The following is a 21009-nucleotide window of genomic DNA, read 5'->3' on the forward strand; positions in this document are numbered from 1 at the left end:
GGATTCTTATGAGGATTAAATTAGTAGCTTCATGTTAAAAGTTGAGAACAGTACCTGGCACAAAGTATGAACTCAGTACGTACTCACTGCTCTCATTACTCCCATTCCTCCTCCTCCTGTTATCACTACCCCTGCTACGAGTGTTCTATCCATGTTCTTTGTGTATTGTTGTCGCTACTTTTCTAATTAATCTACCATTATTAAAGTCTTCAAGTAATTTACCTGGTATTTTATATTCAAAGTACTTTTATGTATATTATTTTATCTGTTCCTCACAATAGCCAGTATAAGGTAGGCAGAATCATTTTAAGTAACTCAAGGAAGCTAAGTGACTTATTCAGGAACAGAACTAATTAGAACTCATAGCCAAACCCTGGTTTTCTGACCCTTAAGTCCACCCATTTTTGTTAATTTATATTTTTATTTATTTTTTATTTATTTTTTTTGTGAGGAACATCCGCCCTGAGCTAACATCTGCCAAGCCTCCTTTTTTTGCTGAGGAAGACTGGCCCTGGGCTAACATCCGTGCCTGTCTTCTTCTACTTTATATGGGACGCAGCCACAGCATGGCTTGACAAGCGATGCATCGGTGTGCGCCCAGGATCTGAACCAGCGAACCCCGGGCCACTGCAGTGGAGCGCGCGCGCTTAACCACTTGCGCCACTGCTCTGGCCCCTATTTTTATTAGGTAATATTTTATATGTAAAAATAATATATGTTACATACATACATTATAACAAATGATAACAAAATGAAGGCCTGTGAACTTAATACCCAACTAAGGACTAAATTATTGTCATTTCTTTTACAACTACCTTTGTGTCCCCTGCTTTCACTCCACCCGTAAGGTAACCATTATTCTGAGTTTTATATTTATCATTCCCTTCCCATTTTTTATCAACTTTATTGAAGTACAATTTTCATGCTGTAATGTGTACCCATTTTAAGTGTATAATTTGATGAGTTTTCACAAATGTATACACTCATGTAACCACTACCCCAGTCGAGATATAGAACATATTCATCACTCCAAAATCTTCCTCCCAATCCCCTTTACAGTCAGTCTCTCCCACCTCCAGGCCCAGGCAACCCAGTGCTTTTCTGTTATAGATGAGTTTTCATTGTTTTAGAATTTAATATAAATAGAATTGCTCAGCACATGTTTTTGAGAGTCGCCCATATTATTATATGTATCATTAATTCATTCCTTTTCATTGTGGAGTAGTATTCCATTTTTTGACTATACTACAATTTCTCTATCCATTCATCTGTTGATAGACATTTGGATTGTTTCCAGTTTGGGGTTATCATGAATAAAACTGCTAGGAAGTCTTTTTGTGGATGTATGTTTTCATTTCTCTTGGGTAAATAATTAAGGGTGTAATCGCTGGGTCATAGGGAAGGTACGTGTTTAACTTAGTAAGAAACTTCCAAACAGTTCTCCAGTGTACTTGTACCATTTTATACCCTACCAGCAATATATGAGAATCCCAGATGCTCCACATCCTTGCTGACGTTTAATGTTGTCAGTCTTTTTTATTTTAGTCATTTTTAGTTGATATGAATTGGTATGTCATTGTGGTTTTAACTTGCTTTTCCTTGATAACAGGTTATGTACATTTTTAGTTTTGAATTATCCTCTGTAGAAGATGTACTAATAATTCTGTTATCAACATTTCAGACTTTGTTTAAGGACTTTTTTTCCAGTCTGCTAAAATAAATATTTACTGTGAAAACTTTCTTCTCAAGCCTGATACCACTCAAATGTTTGTACTTAATGTTAATTAATGAGATATTCAGAAAGTATAAGAAATAAGTATTAATTCATGAATGCTTTAGTCCCATATCATGAATTGTGGGGGGGATTTTTCCCTAAAGAGAACTCATGGGCGGATGGGAGATGAAAGAATAACTCAAAGGCATGTACATTTCTACAGAGCATGTGTTAGAACTTAGGCTAACTTCTCATTTTAGAACTACCTCTTTAATTCAGTGTTTATTAAATATTGGTCATGCACTTAGCTGTTATTCTATTTTTATTTCATCAGAGTAGGGTTGTGTTTTTTAGTGTGTGTGAAGTTAATGCAATAGGGAATAGCAAACTTACTTCACTAGATCTTTGGGTTCAGGAGAGACAGTTGACAGAAATTCGTGTTAATATTAGCAGAAGCATTAACAATAGTAAGTTTTATAGTATAATACATAATTGTGGGAAATTCAGACAATATTTTTAGTTAAACACAATGGATCAAACATTTATCTCCACTTTTTGCTGGAACACCATTAAAACATCAGAAAGGGATTCTTAAAAGGCAGAAACCCCCACGGACAGAACCGGCAAGGAAACAGCAGCCAGTGTGACACCCAGAAAAATTTGGAAACTGGAAAGCAGATGGATGGGTGGCAACCGGCTTAGCACACCAGAGAAAGCTGAAAGCTAAGTGTCTACAGGGAAAAGGTTGATTCCTGCCTGGAAAGGATGGGAGTTGGAAGCACAGAGGGAACCTCTGAAGTCGAGGGTTTAGGGTTGGACTGGAAACAGGAGGTTGGGCTGAAAGACTATTCAAGAAGCACTTAGACCTTTATATGCCCTCTCTACCACGCAGGAGGCTGAAGGTTTATTTTTTGAGGAATTCTGGACTCAGGGATCAGGAACAACTCAAGGAAGGGGTATATGGAAAATAAGGATTGAATGACAATCTTACGGACTGAATGGCGAGACCTTTAGCTGACATTTTGTATTTGACATCTAGAACTCAGGCAGCTAAGTCTGTTTCTTCCTCTCTGGAAAACTGGCTACTAGTCTATGAGATAAAACCTCCAAATACTCACATTAAAGGCCTCCCAACGAATGGCCCCAGGCCCTCTTTGTCCCACACTGAGGACTACTCCTGGAGAAGGCTTGCCTTTAACCACAGACTTGCTTGTGGCCTCATTTAAGAAAACCTCAAATAAGAATGATGGAGACCGAATCAGACAGACAAACCAAAGGAAACAAATGCAGAGAACAGATGAAAACTTTTTAAAAATAAGTGAATATTATCACAGAAATTAGAGAAAATATTGGATATATGGAAACAATAAGATGTTCTAAAAGAGGAGCATTCAGAAAATTAAAAATTTTTTAGAAATTAAAAAGTATAATGGCCAAAATAAAAAATTAATTAGAAGAGTTGAAGGATAAAATTGAAGCAGTATCTCAGAAACTTGATCCAAAGACAAAGAGATGAACAGTATAACAGAAAAGTTCTAGATAATCAGTCCAGGAGGCCCCAAATCCTACTGTAGGCATTCTAAAAAGAGAGAACAGAAAATGGCAGAGGACAAATTATCAAAGAAGTAATACAGGAAAATTTCCCAGAATTGAAGGCCGCAAGTTTCCAGGTTGAAAGTCCAACAAGTACCAACACAAAGAATGAGAAACGTTGTGAAGTTTCAGGACACCAGATAAAAAGAAACGAATCTAAATCTTCCAGGAAGAAAATGTAGGTTACAAGGGATTGGTATTCAGAACGGTAGGAAACTCTTTGCAGCTACTGGAAGCTAGACACAATACAGCAGTGTCTTCAGAATGGTGAGAGAAAACAATTTCTAACCTGGAAAACTTCACCTGAGCAAAGTTTTAGTCAGGGGTGAAGGAATGCAGACTTTCAAATGTGAACAATCTTAAAACATTTACCTTCCCTGTACCTTTTGTTAGGAAATGTTCCACCAACAAAGAATAAACGAGGAGGAAGATCTGGGATTCAGAAGACAGACTTTCCAAGATAGATCCAATGGGAGTTCTTAGGCTCACCGAGAAGGGAAATTCCAGGACAATACCTGTGTAGCAGACCTGGAGAGCAGCTTCAGGTCAGGAGCTCAAGAAGGATATGTTTCAAAACTGATAGATTATCTGTTGGTACATATGCCACAGTTGTACATCTGTCACAGTTTGGAGATTCATAGATAAAGGTTTTTGGTTTTGGTTTTTTTTCTTGGTAACGAAGTAGTGAGGCAGTTATCAACACCAAGGAAAACAAAGCATAAATGAGAAAGGAAAAAGTATCATAGTACGCAGAATGGGTCAGTTGTAAATAATATTTACAGAGCCATGGTAATGTCAACATTTGAATGTTGATTTGTCCCAGGACTGTGTTGAACTGTAGTGGGAAGCTGGAGGGGGGGAAATAAGGTATCATCGGGGGGAAAGGAATGAAAAGAACCAAGAGAACTAATTCTCTTCTTCCACATTGGAAAGTCAACAGGTGGTCTCTAAAACTGAAAAATCAGTAACTAGCATATAAGTCTTATCTAGAAATGGAGAGTAAATCTGAAGACACAGCTAAAGGAATTGAAAGGGGCTATCCCCAGAGAAGAGGAGTCAGACAGATCGGGAGGGTAAGGCAGGGGACTGTTCTTCATTACTTGTAAAGACAAATGTTAGCCTTTCCCCCCAAAGCATATTTGACATCATAAATTATAAAATAGCATATGTCATGTTTGATTTGGGGACTGAATATGTATTAAAAATGTAACTTAGATTTTATATGACATCAAAAATAAACTGCAGCTACTCTCCTGATCTAGTTTGGAACTCTTGCCTTTTGCGTCTTAAATTACCTGCATTTTTTTCCATATTCAGTATTGTTTCTACATGATGGAATGAAGTAACCATTTTCAGGCTGGTATTTTATAAATAATACGTAGTACCTGTGGGTAGTCTTTATTACTCATCACTTAAGTGATGTCTTGGTTCACTGGAAACAGTATTAAAATGGTCGTGTTTTGTTCAGTAACTGCAATCAACCACCTTACTTTCTAGTCATATAGTGGCACCTCAGGCTGATTCTGTAACTTTTCATCACTTATAGCTATTAAATAGTCTTATTTTGATTCTTTAGGACTTAGTCCTATTCAGTTCCAAACTTCATCTTAACACTTAAGTCTCATTTTATCCAAGGCTCTTCTCTGCTCTCCTTCCCCGGGGGGGCTGGTCTGCTCTCGGTTGGAGCCAGCTAGAATAGTGCATGTGGCTGAGTCCAGATTGATCTATGGGGATGTGTGGTGGCTCCAGCAGGACCAGCTGAGGAGGAGCTTACTCCCAAGTGGCTTTCCTAGGTATTTGCAGTCCTTTAGGTAACTGACCCTGGGCTACGGACAGCACACCCCATTCCTCTGATGTGGAGTTCTCTCAGCCCTGTGCTTTAATGGTACCAGTGGAACTGTGGCCTTCAATCTCATTTACTCTGAATCCTGTGCATGTGTTTTGAAGGCTGTCTTCTGAACCTTTGGGTACTGAGAACTTGTGGAGGAGAGCTTGGCCCCTTTCCACCTGGCTGTGGCACTCTGCTCTAACCTCAGTGGCGATGCAGACAGCCTAGGGGAGTAAAATGTCCATGTGTTTTCTTGCAGTCTCCCAAACTTTGAGTGATTCTTTGGGGTGGGAAGAGAGAAGGAATGCTATACTCTCCCAAAAAGTGACTTCTTTTTCCTTGCCCTCTCTTCATCTGATATTTGAGTCAGGGTGTGGGGGGAAGTAGTACAAATGCTACTGAACTCAGGAGTCCAGAGTTGAGGTGGCCAACCTCCATCCCTGATTCGCTGAAATCAGAAGATGGTGTTTAAGTACTGCCTTTTCTTTGGTATGGTACCCGCCTCCATTGTCAAGTGGTAATTGTTAAAGTATCAATAAGTGAAAAACCAAGTAGAATATAACTACCACTATATTTCATCTTTGATTTTAACCTTTGGCTCATTATTTGTATAAATTAAACAATATATCACTTTTTTAGAAAAGCTAAAACTCCTGCAATAGTTAGGAATGCTAATGGACCAATAAGCTGACTGAATCGTGAGCAAGCTTCTCTGTTACCTACCAATGTAGGCATTCAGTATACAATCATGCACCACAAAACGTCAGAGACATGTTCTGAGACATGTGACATTAGGCGATTTTGTCACTTACACAAACCTAGATGGTATAGCCTATTACACACCTAGGCTATATGATACTAATCTTACGGGACCACCGTCATATGCAGTCCATCGTAAACTGAAACCTCGTTATGCAGCACGTGACTGTATATGTGAAGATTCTGGGTTTTTTTTCTTTTTTTGAGAAAGATCAGCCCTGAGCTAACATCCCATGCCCATCCTCCCCTTTTTGCTGAGGAAGATTGACCCTGGGCTCACATCCATGCACATCTTTCTCTACTTTATATGGGACGCCACCACAGCATGGCTTGACAAGCAACGCATTGATGTGCGCCCAGGATCCAAACCTGCGAACCCCAGGCTGCCAGAGCATGCACACTTAACCGCTACGCCACCAGGCCAGCCCCTGAAAATTCTTAACTGTTTAGTATTAAAGTGAAAGAAAAATATTTTAAATTGACTTTATTTAATATAGAAATTGAAAGAGATGTCAAAATTCAAATCCATTTCTACCTGGTGCCAAAACTTATGCCTTATACCACTACCTCCCTTTAAGAAATTGCAAGTAATTTTCAAGCACATTAAGAATGTTATTATTAAAGCTATTATGCTTAAATAAATTAACAGAACAGACTTATGTTCCTTAATTTAGTCTAAATAGATCAGAACCAATATTACTTTTCTTACACTTTAAATTATGTAAGTATATAACTAAGGTTCATCATGTAAAAATATTTACTTAATATGCCATGTCTTGGGCCAGCCCCGTGGCTTAGCAGTTAAGTGCACGTGCTCTGCTGCTGGCGGCCCGTGTTCGGATCCCGGGCACGCACCCAGGCACCGCTTCTCCGGCCATGCTGAGGCCGCGTCCCACGTACAGCAACTAGAAGGATGTGCAGCTATGACGTACAACTGTCTGCTGGGGCTTTGGGGGAAAAAATAAATAAATAAAAATATGCCATGTCTTAACTATACTGAAAATAATTTTCTATACTTTAAAATATTCATTTAAATATAGAAGGCCAATAAGGTTCAGAAGAATATCTTTTAAACCTTTGACAAATGATTTTTTCAATGATAATGAAGATTAAATTATTTATTCATATTCTTATCGTGTTTTTGAATAATCTCTGTTAATTTTTCTATATAAAGGATTATTTACTGAATATTTAGGATATTTCCTCCACCTAAAGACACTATTATCCAACAGATAGAAGATCCATTTGAGAGGTTTAGAATATTGTTGTGTCACACATATTATTCGTATGCCTTTTCTCTTCCCTCCTGTACAAAGTGTTATTTTGAATCTTAAAACAACTTGTTTTTCTTCGTCTTCAGAGAGTGAAACTTGTCTTGGCCTGGAACCAAGTAAAGAAAGCCAACATAAAGAAGAGACTGGGGAGAGCAGTTTCTGCTGTAATCAGATGGACAGGCAGGCAAATCCTCGGAGCCTTCCGGTAACTGCAGGGAAGGACCACACGGAGGAGCCGCTCTGCAGCGCTGAAGCCACACTGCAGCTCCACGCCCAGCCCTCAGAGACTGCTGGGAGCGGGTCTGGGCCACATTCCTCCGAGAATGCCTGTGAGAGTGACAGCCACTTGCAGCTGGCTCAAACAGAGGCCTGCCAAGATGTGGCTGAAATAGAGGGCGTTGCTGAAGACTCTAAGGTGTTGCTTACCAGCGAGTCAATGATAGAGCCCTTGATTTTACCAGGCTCTGATCACATACCTCCTGCGTTGATTTCTGAGGGTAAATATTCACAGACTCAAAGAAAGGAACTCAGGTTGCCACTTCAGGATGCTTCTAAGGCGTTGCCCACAGACCAGCTTGAGAACAATGAATTAAATGAGCTGCAGCAACCTGATCTCACAGACAGTGATGGAAAATCACCACAGGAGCAGACTGACTCAGAAGGCTCTGAGAGTGTACTTTGTGAAAATAATAAAGTATCTGACTTAAGTACAGTGCTTCCAGAAGTGTATATGGCCCCAGAGGAAAAGGGAGATAAGGACGACCAAGTCAATAAAGAAACAGAAGACTATTTGAACAGCCTTTTAGAAGGATGCTTGAAAGATACTGAAGATTCCTTTTCATACGAAGATAACCAAGAGGAAGACTCTGATCTTCAAGATCTTTCTCCTGAAGAAGCCTCCTATAGTCTACAGGAGAATCTGCCTTCCGATGATAGCTCTCTTTCTCTCGATGATCTTGCAAAAAGGATAGAGATTGCAGAGGTAAATTTGAGATTTAATATAAGTACAGTTAAAAGTGAAATGAAATTTAATAGCACATATATGCTAAATGTTGCCTTGTTTTTGTAAGTTTTCCCTGTTCTCAAATATGAGGGAAAAATTTAGTTAATGTAAACTTTTAATCATTAGTAGTTTTGTTTATTTACATGTATTGAATAAAATGACTTTTAATCATGATGTTTATACATCAAGAAGTTATATTTTATGCCTCTGGGTACAGTAAGCATTATGAATACCATTTTTTATATTCCTGTGACTTTTATGTGGCAGTCCTGGGAATTATGATCAAGACAAAATTAGTTACATACCTGTAAGGAAATCTCATTTTTCTTCTCATCTAGAAGATACTCATTGTTTCTTAATATATTTTTTAATTCTTTAAAACAGTATACCAGAGTGAAGGAAACATTTTAAAATACGGTAAGATTAGGAGATACCGGATGGATTTTTAAGCCTTAAGTTGCATGTTGTGAGTCTTCTCTTTCTTACAGTATTAATTTATCAGCTCTAGGGTTGAACAAACAATACTTGCTACTTGACTACATCAAATATTATAAATAACTCAAAGTTTTAAAGTTTCTCTAAACAGTAATGCAGCTAATCAAAACCAAAAAAAAAAAAGGAGAGGAGAGGATCAAGGTGACCATTCTCCTTTGCTTGATAATATAATTTTTTAAGTTCAGGAAAAAAAAAAAAGGTAAAAGCCATACCTGAAGCCCCTTGGGAGGGCGACCTGGTGTAGTGGAAAGAGCTGAGTCTCACAGCCCAAGTTCAGATACTGACTCCACCGGGTAGCAGCCTTATGAAGTTACTATTACCTCTCTAGTCTCTGTTTCCTCCTCTGCAAAATAGGATACTAACTACCTTTCTTCTTCATCTTACATTTTTTTCCAATAAGCTTTTACGTCCTATTTATGTCCATTGTTTTCTAATTCTGCCTTATCATTGAAAAAAAAAAAGTTCCAGTGGGAAATGGAAAAGTACAAGCCAAAGTAGACAGCAAAATACACATGAAAATGGAGCCTTGTAAAAGCTTTCCAGGATAATTAACAGTTTTATTGCTAGCTTCCTTTATTGCCACTTATAGTCAATTCTCCATCAATTATGATTTGTCTTCTTAATTTTTTCTTGACAAAATTAGGTAGAATAGTAAAGCACTTGACCCAGTATTCATTCTTTTGTTTATTTTAATCAGATCTTTTTATTGCCATTTATGGTCAATCCTCCATAAACTATGATTTTTCTTCTTAATTTTTTCTTAAAATTATTTAATAGTGCTTAATGAGTGCGGAGTTTCGGTTTGGAGGGATGAAAATTTTAGAAATAGATATTGGCGATGGTTGCACAACATTGTGACTGTAATTAATGCCATGAATTGTACCCTTAAAAATTGTTAAAAAGGTAATTTTATTTTACCACAATTTAAAAAAAAAATTAATAGAGCTAATAGTACAGCACTGAACCCAGTATTCCTTCTCTTGTTTGCTTTTGCCAGACCTCTGGTACAGGGAATTATCAAAATAGAAGTTACACCCATATTCAAATCCGGCTTTAATACCAAAAGGTTACCATTATCTGACTGCTTCTTTTCATGCCAATAATCAAGGTGACCTTATGGAGAAAAGACATAAGATCTGGTTTTACCTTTTTAGGTATAAACTTTGAAGAAGATCAGAGTGCTCCTGTTGAGTCTCTCTACCTTAAAGAACATTTCTGGTGGGGATTACTGTTGAATTGATGTTGTATAACAGCTAAATGGAATATTCCTTCCTCAAGCTCCTAATGTTAATTTTTCCTACCTAACGTCTAGCAGTGGAAACTATGTGCATTTACATTTTAGAGTTATCTTTCCTGTGAAGTTACTTTTTAAACGAGATGGTCCCCTTTCCTAAAATGCTATTGGTCTGGTAAGTTGTGCTGTTTTAAGAAGCCCAAAAGCTACATATGATTTACAAAACTAATTTACTTTCCTATGATAATGCTAAACAGGTTGTTTCTGGATACTTCCTTCTTCATTCTGGGAAATAAACTTTAATAAAATCTGCCTAACTTTGTCAGGAAAAGAGTTTTTAAAATTTCAAAACTAAAAATCACTAATGCTTACTATTTCCTTAATACCTTAAGAATGAGGTTCTATGCTAGGTAAACTATTCAGGAAATAGTGGGTTTGCTTATAAGGCAAACTTTTTTTAATCCAAACACTTTGTTTCATGCTTTCAGTAAAATTGTATTAAGGATCTTCCATGTGTCGGGGGCGAGGATACACTAGGGAATCATGAAGTTCTTGGCTTTATGGGGGCTGCTGCGCACGTCACTAATTTTGCTGGAATTGTTTTTTAAATATTTTTCGTGCCTCCATGGTTTTGTGAGTAAAGGATACAGAACATAATTTCTTAATAACTAAATAATACTCAGGAATAGTATTTTTCACGCCCTCAGGAACCACTGAGGCTTGTGAGACTACTTTCCTCCACATCTCTGTGCTGTTCTTTCTCCCAAATCTGTTTCTCCTTAGTTTCTCCCTTACTGGCTCCGCCCCTCACAGATTTCTTAGCTGCTTGTCACTCTTTCCACCACCAGGTTTTTGGTAGAATGTAATGGGGTGTTCTTTCATCGCCAGTTTTTCCCTTTTTTCTTGTCTCTCTGCTTTCATTTTCTTGCCACTTCTGCATTGCTCAGCCCTCGCCCCAGTGGAACTTGGCTTTGATAACCACTGCCAGCCCCCTGGAAGCATTTGTTGGTTGTGTTTTTTGAGACAATTAGATTCATCACATAAAATGAAATAATTTACACAAAATCTCATACAAAATATATAAAAATGTCTACAGTAATTTAATTCATTAATATAGAGACATGTGTAAATGAAACTTTTCTAGGTTTGGGAAGCTTTTTCAAATCCAAAATAATTTTGCTAAGTAAAATGATAGCTTTATATCTGAAGCATTGCTGTTTTTTCTTATGTAAAAAAGAGCGTGACGCACTATCATCGAAAGTATAATCTCCTCTGTTTAGAAAAGCATCAAAAACATTTATGCTCATTTCATAGATTTTTAAGAAAGTTTATCATATGTGCAGTGTCAGGCAGCACGTTGGAGAGATTCACTGATTTACTCCCTCATTTGGTAAATTTTATGAGAGTAACTTCTATGCAAGTGCCACGACGTTACAGATGCGGTGATTAAGAGTTAAAACTCCGGATAAGGACCCTGTACGTATGGAGCCTGCAGTCTAACAGTTGTCTGACTGCAACTGTTGTCTGTTGGATTTGAGTATACTAGTTTTTGGGAAAAGATGAAATTTTATTGAAATACCCATAATATACTGACTTGATTATTTTAATGTCAGAACCCAAAACCCACTTTACCCAGGAACCTGGTAATGCTAATAAATCATTGACTTCCTTGATTCTGGAACCTGAGAGGGTTACATTATCTTCTTTTTAAACTCTTCAGCTGTTCCTGGCGTTAAAACCTGAGAGAAGAAATACGCTATACAAATTCAAGGTGGCGTTATGATTGAACCCTGTTCTGCTAATAGAAGTCCACTCAGCTTATAGTAGACTATTACAAGTGTGGGGGTAAGGGAGTTGTTGTGTTTTCTAAATAAGTGACACATCGAATATTGGGTAAATTTTACTAAAATTAATCTATCTTTTAACATGGGAAATAATCTTAGTATGTAATTCAGAGATCCCCTTTGTGAGTAGATTTTAGCAACATGATATGCCATATGGAGGTAAACCATTCATTTTTCTTCATTAACATATACATGTGTAATTTATTTGCAGGGATGTCGTATGTTCAGAAAACTATATTAGATGCTTCAGATTCAAGTGATTTTTGTTTTTAGAAATATTGTCGTAATGTGGTAGCTGAAGAAGAAGCCACTTTGCTACTGCTTGAGTAGAAAGTTTTTAATCTGGAAGAGGGCAAAATATGTGCCCTGCCTCGGATCTGTGTTGGTAACATTCGCTTAGGTGTCTTCAGGTCTACCTGTCTCATAGGAAACAGAATAGGGGAGGACATAGCCTAGAACTTTCTGATGCAGAGACAGATGACAACCCAAAATTGCTATTGGGTTTATCTTCAGAGAAGCTGTCTAATCAAAGTGACTTCTGAGACAAGTTAAGTTACGTTAAGACTAACCACTGTGGGATTCCCTTACCAAGGTAAGATGGGAGGCTAGGTCTAAGCAGTAGTATTCTGTGAAATCATGTGGGTAGCTGTTCTATAGATCTTGGACAAAGGAGGGTCTTAGAAATAGCAGTCATGGTTGTTCTGCCCAAAATGGCTCTCTTGAGGGGAGCAGGGGAAGTTCAGCTTCCTCACAATGGAAGAAATGCAGTCTTCCAATAACATAAGAGGGTTCATGGAAAATGGGTGACCTAGGATTTATGTAAGTGTCTAAAGGACCCCTAAAGGATGATCAGGGATTACTTGTCTTTTCTTTGTGCCAGATGGTCTCATCTTTGCCTTTCTTTCTTATCCTGCCCTTTATCTAAATGTTCTAGTTAATTAATGCTTCTCTGGATTGTCATGTCTCTTGCACCCAGCTCCTTTTCTTTTCCATCTTAATCGTTCTTTTCATTTACATCTTCACTGCCTCTTCCTGGACTTTTGCGATAGCTACTTGATGAGTTTCCCCATCCCTCCTGTCATCTTTTTCTCCCCTTCCAAATGGCCTTACATTAGCACTGTATAGACTTGGGATCTCAAACTGATACCCAAAGGGACCAATCAGGTAATAGAAGTAAATGAAATGATTTAGTTGTAGAGTGATAGGGAGAAGGTTTCCATTACTTGTCTAGAGGTATTCAGCTTTTTAAAACACTACAGATGAAACCAAGCACACCTGAGGGTCTGAGTCTAACACGTAGACTGTTTAAACCTCAGCTATAATATATTTTTTGCCTTGTCAGTCTGTTCCCACAACTCCTCTCAGCTCCGGGACAAAGGCTGTGTTACGTGGCTTGGTATTCAGGACACTTGGTAGTCTGGCCCACTCTACCTCTCCAGCATCATCTACTTTGCTTTGTTCTCAGCCTGTACTGTAATCAGCCTGGCCTCCTCGCTGCCTCCCAGATATGATTCACATATTGTCACCTCTGACCTTTACCTTCTGTGTTAGTCTGCTCTGGGGTGATGAAGCTCCTTTCCACGTATTTATTTCTCCCCGACCCTCATGATGTAGGTGGTGCCTTTTTAGCACGTGGAGAGCCAAGCTCAGTGCCTGGCTCAGGGACAGTACTCAGTAAATGCCAGCTGCTGCCCGTATTCCTTGGTCACTGAACTCCGTAATGTTTATTCCTTTCCAGCCACTTCTCTGAACTTCAATGAGGGAGGGGCTTGAGCGCCATTCCTCCTAAAGTCGTGTCTTGCTGTCGTCTTCCATTGTTATTGTAGGACCCACACACACACATACTGTCTTCTGCACTAAATTGTAAACTCCTTAGGGTGGGAATCCTGTGGAATACGTGTTTGTATTCTCCACAAAGCCACACAGACTGTTGTAAACAACAGCCACCTAGAGGCTGTAAACAATGCTCTAGAGGGAGAGACACATAATAAACGGGTTCACAAAAAAATGCACAATATAGTTTCAGACATTGGTAAGGGCTATGAAGAAATCTCAGCAGGGTGAGGGGATGTAGGGAGACTCAACTGGTGGGTAGGATGAGGAGTAGGCTCTTTCAGCCGGGCTATTGGGACCAGCAGGAGGGCCAGCACAGCTGGAGCTGTGAACAAGGGGGAAGACAGTAGGAGTTTCAAGTGGAAGAGGTAAGCTGGAGCTGGTTCCTGTAGGGCCTCGTAGACCAGGGTAAGGAACTGGAGTGAAATTCGAATGGTGGTGGAAAGCCATGATTTTGAGCAGGAAATGTGACCTGATTTGCTTCCTGGCTGGTCTCTGGAGACTAGAATATAGGGAGGCAGGGGCCAAAGAAAGGAGACCAGTCAGAAGGTTATGCAGTTTATTCAGGTGAGAAATAATGAAGGATAGGATTCAGGTAGTAGCAGTAGATGTAGTGAAGATATATTTTTGAAGGAGAAACTGACAGGGCTTGCTAATAGATTAGGGATGGAGTATGGTGGTAAGGAGCAGTTTTGAGGGGAGGAGGATCAAGAGTTCTGTTTTGGAATCTAACTATTTAAACAATTTACTGAGGGTTAAAAAGTGGGATGAGGGGCCAGCCTGGTGGCGTAGTGGTTAAGTTCGCACTCTCCGCTTCTGGCGGCCCTGGGTTTGCAGGTTCGGATCCTGGGTGTGGACCTACACACTGCTCATCAAGCCATGCTATGGCAGGCATCCTACATAAAGTAGAGGAAGATGGGCACGGATGTTAGCCCAGGGCCAATCTTGCTCAGCAAAAAAGAGGAGGATTGGCGATAGGTGTTAGCTCAGGGCTAATCTTCCTCACACACACACAAAAATAATAAGTTGGATGATATCTTGGCATTCTTACCATTTCTTTTCCTATGTTATACTTATTAAATTGTCCCCTTAAGCAAACAAAAACAAATTACAAAAACACGAGGTAGTGCCTAATTTAGAAACATACATCATAAAACTCCTATTTTTATTTAAAAAAACCCTTTTTCCTTTTTAAATTAATCTTTTAAAAATTCACCAGTGACGTACTTCATCATAATATGTTTTTTCCTCTTTTTCGCTCTCTCCGTATTGCATTGTTCTAAGATGCAGCATTGTGAGGTTGGAGATCACCATCGTGTTTTTTTTGGAAGATGGCTTTCCTCCATATAGCTGCCTCCTCTTGCTCTAGCTGTGACTTGTTATATTAATTTGCTATAGTAGTAGCCATGATATTAATCTACTTCCAGATTAGGTGAATGACACAAAAGATCTTTCATCTAACCATCTCCTCCGTCTTGTCTCTAGATGGACGGATTTAGCCGTTAGTTTAAGTATCTCTTAATTGGAGTGGTGTGTAAGATAAGGATTGGTTGCTACAGGTATAGCCTACTTGGAAAGACAAAAGAAACTTACTAGGTTTCTTTGAAAGTTCTGTTCATCTCACTTTAACTGTAATATGTATTATAACAGATGACACTAAGCAACATTTTAAGAGTCATAGAAAATAAGACCTTTTCACATTAGGGAAATGGCAAGAGGTTTAATCTTGTTTGTATTCAAACTCTGCCAATAACCGGTGCTACAAGTTGAAGCATGTTATTTAAGCTCTCTAAGCAAGCTTGGCTTCTTCATCTGTTAAATGGGGCTGATAATGCCTGTATAAGAGTTGTAAAGGTTAAATGTGACATATTATGTAATTGTCTTTACATAAAGTGTACTAGATTATAGTCCTTATTGTGGAACCCAAATCTAAAGAAACAGACAGAGAACATCGTTCCTTCAGTGAAGAACAGCGGTGGTAAATTTGACATGTGCTTCTACGGGGAGCTCACTGGCATTTCAGCTGTTTATAATGTACTAATATGATTTATGAATGTTAATTCTCAAGTAGTTGGAAACCAAGCATGTGTTCTTTGTTCAAAGTTTACCAACCTTGAGGTTCTGGGTTGAGTACAACCTGCATCATTAAAAGAATATTATTTGGTATCTATTTTCTCCTTTAATTTTGTGAGGAGGCACTTCTAACAGCAAGGCCTCTTTGAATGTTTTCCTTGTCACATTAGGATTTACTGTGCCAGTAGAGTTGCAAAATAATTTTGTTTTTACAACCAGTTCGTTCGTAAAATGCTATTTAAGATGATCATTGATATTGGAGAGGAAGTGCAGAAGAACCATTTATTTACAAATATAGAGAACTAGGCCAGATGGATGCTTTGTTGTGTTTTTTTTTTAATTCTATACTTATTCATAGAGTACCACCAGTAACAAATATATTAGTTATAGCTTAGAAATTCTTTTTGTTCTCAGTGGAAGGGCTTGGTATATTTTGTTTGGATAGGAAAAGAACTTGCTAATTTAACTGGGAAACTAAATTTAGTTTTTAAAGCTTTATTTTTTGAGATTTAAAAATTCTTAACCTTTCAACACTGGCATTATGGGTAAGAGAAAAAAGGCATAGGAATGTTTTTTAGAGTAGTTTGGAGGAGACACATTTCTATGTGCCCTAAATCAACTTCCCAACCTACTTAGAAACACATGGCAGGGCCAGCTCCAGTGGCCTAGTGGTTAAGTTTGGTGTGCTCTGCTTTGGCGGCCCGGCTTCAGTTCCCGGCGTGGACCTACACCACTTCTCTGTCAGTGGCCATGTTGTGGCAGCGGCTCACATACAAAAAGAGGAAGACTGGCAACAGATGATAGCTCAGGGTGAATTTTCCTCAGCGAAAAAAAAAAGAAAATGAAAAAGAAAGAAACACGTGGCAGTCTTTTGAGTGAGACCCCAAACTAAAACTGTGACCTTGTTTTGGCTTACTTTCCCTTCTACCATAGAATTAAGGTCAACACTACCAAAATCATTTCTTAAACTCTTCATATTTGACTGCCTTGGTGTGATAAGTAAGAATTTCTATGCTAGGGATAGGTTTTAAGGCCTCTGCCCAAACTCTTGCCAAAACAGAAAGGAACACACTTGCCTGGCTTCTAAGAGTTTCCCCCTTGGCTTGCATATCCTATGGCTAAGCATGGTCCCACCATCCCTGTTCTCCATCTATAGACTATAGGACCAGAGGGCAGTTAGGAAAGAAACAGAGAAACCTGAAGAAGATCCCTGAGCAAGACTGAAAGGAAATAATGGAAAAGAGCATGCTCTTTCACTTCAGACATTGGGGCAGGCAGATAAAACAAAAGGTTTTTGGTGGGAGAGAAAAAGGAAAAGAAAATATGGAATATGGTTATATTTTTAGCCAAGAATTAAGGGTTCGGGAAGGAGAAGGTGTCAAAATGTTGGCCCCTCTCACTCAACTGTAATTTCTCATACTGTACTTATTCACTCTTTCAAAAAGTTACCCAAGTTCATTGTCACCAATAGTAAATAAGGCGGGGCCACTTGGGAAGGCTTGTATCCCTTAACTGCATGACTTTCAGAGCCCACCACCTCAGAGTAGGCCAAGCAGGAGCTAAGTTGGGGCCAACAGCTGCTGCACTCAGACTAGCATCCAGGTCTTAGAGTCACATTCTCTGTCTTTCCAGATGATTTCTGAAGTTTATCTCAGTCTTTCAACATCCATAGATTCATATTTGCAATGCCTTTTGATTTATGATTTGAGTCTGTCTCTTGAATTTACAGGTTCAAAATTCATACCACAAAGATAGGCAGTTAACAGTAATACCACTCTGAGGCTCATCCTCAGAACTATTCTTAATTGTTTATTCTTTTTTTTTTTTTAATAATTTTATTTATTTTTTTTCCCCCAAAGCCCCAGTAGATAGCTGTATGTCATAGTGGCACATCCTTCTAGTTGCTGTATGTGGGACACGGCCTCAGCATGGCCAGAGAAGCGGTGCGTCGGTGCGCACCCGGGATCCGAACCCGGGCCGCCAGCAGCGGAGCGCGCACACTTAACCGCTAAGCCATGGGGCCGGCCCTTAATTGCTTATTCTAAGTAGTTAACGCAACTTGAAAATGCCTGTGGTTTGTGAATTCACTGTTGTTAAATGTACGACTTTATTTTATGGAGAAAATAGATTGTCTATGAAAACCTCATTTTCTTTTTTTTACATTTACTAAAAATGAAAAGAATATCAATGGTACATCTTTAGTAGTAATGTATTCATTAAAAAATTAATTTTGATTTTCCATCTCTTGCTCTTTAGGAACTTTTTAGGACTTCTTTCCCTCTCAGTTTCAGCAAGGTCCTTGTAAAGTCATTTTTCTTTGTTGTTTGAAGGGTCTCTTTAATGTTGCTTTCTAAAGCAAGATTTGAAAGGCTGTTCCTTTGCATATTTGTACTTAGCACTTTAATGTCACTAAAGTACTTTAGTTTTCTCAGAGGAAGGATATCATCTGAAATACATATTTCCTATAAAAAGAATAAATCGCTGACATTGATTTTTTTTTTTATTTTTTAGATAATGGTTTTTATAGACTCATGTTCAGGGAAGCCCAGTAGATGACTGTTTTGTTATTTGGCCCTAAAAGCCTTGAGTTTTAAAAAGAACCAATAGAACCTGTAATATTTATGCATAGCACATTATCAGAGATGGCTGGCTGGAACTGGCAATCATATTAAGTATTTTAGGCCGTTGAGCAGATAAATGCCATTACAGACAGTCCTCAGCTTACAGTGATCTGATACCACCGTCACTGACCTCTGCAGTTTTGGGCTCACAGTGCCCACCTGTGTCATCACCTACAGCTTGTCCAAGCAGGCAAGTCACAAGTTAACTTCTGTGATTCAACCTACTGCTTGGGGGAGCCTTTGATAAGGCCTCCTGCATCCCAGCCTGGCTCTCCAACTGATCCTCTTTTCTCTCTCCCCACACCTCGTAGTCTTTTAACTCCTAAATGGCAAGCGTTTTTGTTTTTGTTCCTAAAAAAGGGATGGGGAGGAGGCAGGAGAGAAGTGTCCCAAGTGAAACCCAGAGGACAACATAGAAGAGATATTAGACAGCAAACTTTTTCTATGAAGGGCCAAATAGTAAGTATTTTAGACTTGATGGTCTGTTGCAACTACTCAGTTCTGCCATGGTAGCCCCAAAGCAGCCATACGCAATATGTAGATGAATGGGCTTGGCTGTGTTCCAATTAAATTTTGTTTACAAAAATAGGCAGTGGGCCTTTGGCCTACTGGCCGTAGCTTGCTGATCTATGCAAACTACAAAGGAATATGTCCCTAGGAAACTGGCTGTGAGAGATATTCTGGAAGAGATGTCCTTAAAATATTTTGAGCAGTAGAGCATTATTTAGTAAATGCATAGTTTCTCAGAGGAACTGAGGACAACACTCATTTTGATGTTAAAAGTTGGTACCAAATATGTTTTAAGTCTCGCATGTTCATTTCTTAAAAATTGTTGATGAATGAAAAGAATGAAAAATGCAGTGGTAGATTATCAGCCTCTGTTATAAAGCAAAACCCAACACTGATGATGAAGCTAAGAGGCGCCGTAGGTGATCATTTTACAGATGACTTAACAGGGGAATGGAGCTACGAAGCAAGTGAGTTCAAGGAGGCCTGATTTCCAGTCCACTGCACGCTGTGTCACACTGCCTGGCCCTCAAGTCAATTCAGGGCTTAAGTTAGAGTTTTAGACTTGTGTATTTGGCAGTCATCTGCATAGAAATAAATTTTGATGATTAATTGTGATTTTTTTTCTATAGGAATTGGATAAACCTATAATAGAAATTAAAATACCCGTTGAATTCACTTAGCCTTTTTACCCTTATATGTAAACTACCATTGATATGTCCCACCATAATATAACAAATGACTCTTATAATCTCTGACAGGTTGTTCCTGCCGAAGGGTTGGTCTCTATATTAAAGAAGAGGAGTGATACCGTAGGAGACCATCCTGCCCAGATGCACCAGAAACCATCTAAGCGAAGAGTGAGATTCCAGGAGATAGACGATAACTTAGATCAAGGTGAACTGCTCAGCACTGAGTCCAGCACAGAGCTGATTCTCAGTGCTTGCTGAATGAATTAACGTAGGATAGGACGTTTGGTGACGGGATTTGTAAAAGAATATGTGAACTTAGTTGCTTTATCTTCTATAAAGAAATGTGTAGAATCAAACTATCATCAGCTCTTAAATTATTCCTAAGCATTTTGTTTGCTTAAATAAGTGAGCAAGTTGCAAAATTCAACTCATGGCCTCCCTGTCCCACAGATAGTCCTCAATGTTCATAGAGCTCATTTCAATTTCCTTGTTTAGTACTTTTTTTTTTAAGTAAGCCTGCTATTTTTATCTTCTTTTCAGTGGTAATTAATACTCCTTTATAGGTGTGGAAAATATTTATGGATTACAAGTATATTTTCTTTGGTGTTCAGTGATTTCTTCTTGACTCTATAGAAGATAGTGTCTCTCAAGAGCAGCAGTTTAACACTGTTGCTATTGTTTGACTTTTTCCTCCTGGGTCTGTATTTAAGGTGGTTGCTAGGTTTACCTAAGGCCTAGGTAAATGAGGGTGAGTGGAAATATGGCCCAGAACTTGTCAGTATGCTTCTCAAGTTTATAAAACAACTGCATTGTTAAAATAACAGTGTAAACCTGTCAATTCACTTTCTAAGTAGGACATAAAGTGATGGCCGTAGAGGCTTCTAAATGTTTACCATTATAAAGCTGGTAGGAGGCTTGCAGGTAATCTGTTCTCAGTCCGCATTTTGCCTCTGCACCTTGCTTGTAACCATCACAGCCTTCTCCAGATAAAGTGCTCAGTTCTTTGTTTGCACTAATTGGCACTGAATCTTTGCTTAGTAGGAGGAGCCCTGGATTTAGAACTGACAGTCCTGTCTCACTCAGTAGCCATCTCATCTTAAACAAAGTCACCTAACTTGTGCTCAGTAGCCACATGTGTCTCACAGCTTCCACATTGGACATTCAACATATGTAGATAAAACAAACAAAATAGATGTCTGTAAGTAAACTATATTTAAATGTTTGCGTATAAATATGTGATTATGAAGAAAAATATGGAAAGATACATAAACTAGATTATTAAGATAGATAAGGAGGTGGGAGGGAATCATGCCAAAAAAAGAAAAGATGGTGAAAATACTGAATTGACACCTCCCCCAAAAAAACCCAAAAAACACAACATGAATGATATGATCATATTTATTCATTTGTATAAAAAATATATTGGCATACAGTTATAAACTATTGAGTCTATTAACCATTAAAATCTATTAAACTATAAATTTGTAAATCACAGAACAATATGATTACATAATCTTATTTATATAAAAATCCTGAAAC

General features: G+C 38.5%; 1 protein-coding gene across 7 annotated transcripts in view; it reads left to right on the plus strand.

Annotated features, from left to right (window-relative positions):
* Nucleotides 1-21009, plus strand: part of CNST (consortin, connexin sorting protein) — a 116389-nt gene that overhangs the window by 90566 nt on the left and 4814 nt on the right. For all 7 annotated transcript variants that reach the window (XM_058533563.1, XM_058533570.1, XM_058533564.1 and 4 more), the window contains 2 exons: nucleotides 7255-8150; nucleotides 19540-19675. In XM_058533563.1, the coding sequence (XP_058389546.1) occupies nucleotides 7255-8150; nucleotides 19540-19675 (1032 nt within the window). The remainder of the gene's footprint in view (nucleotides 1-7254; nucleotides 8151-19539; nucleotides 19676-21009) is intronic.

This window comes from Diceros bicornis, chromosome 38 (assembly GCF_020826845.1).
Source record: "Diceros bicornis minor isolate mBicDic1 chromosome 38, mDicBic1.mat.cur, whole genome shotgun sequence".
NCBI classification, from domain to species: Eukaryota; Metazoa; Chordata; class Mammalia; order Perissodactyla; family Rhinocerotidae; genus Diceros; species Diceros bicornis.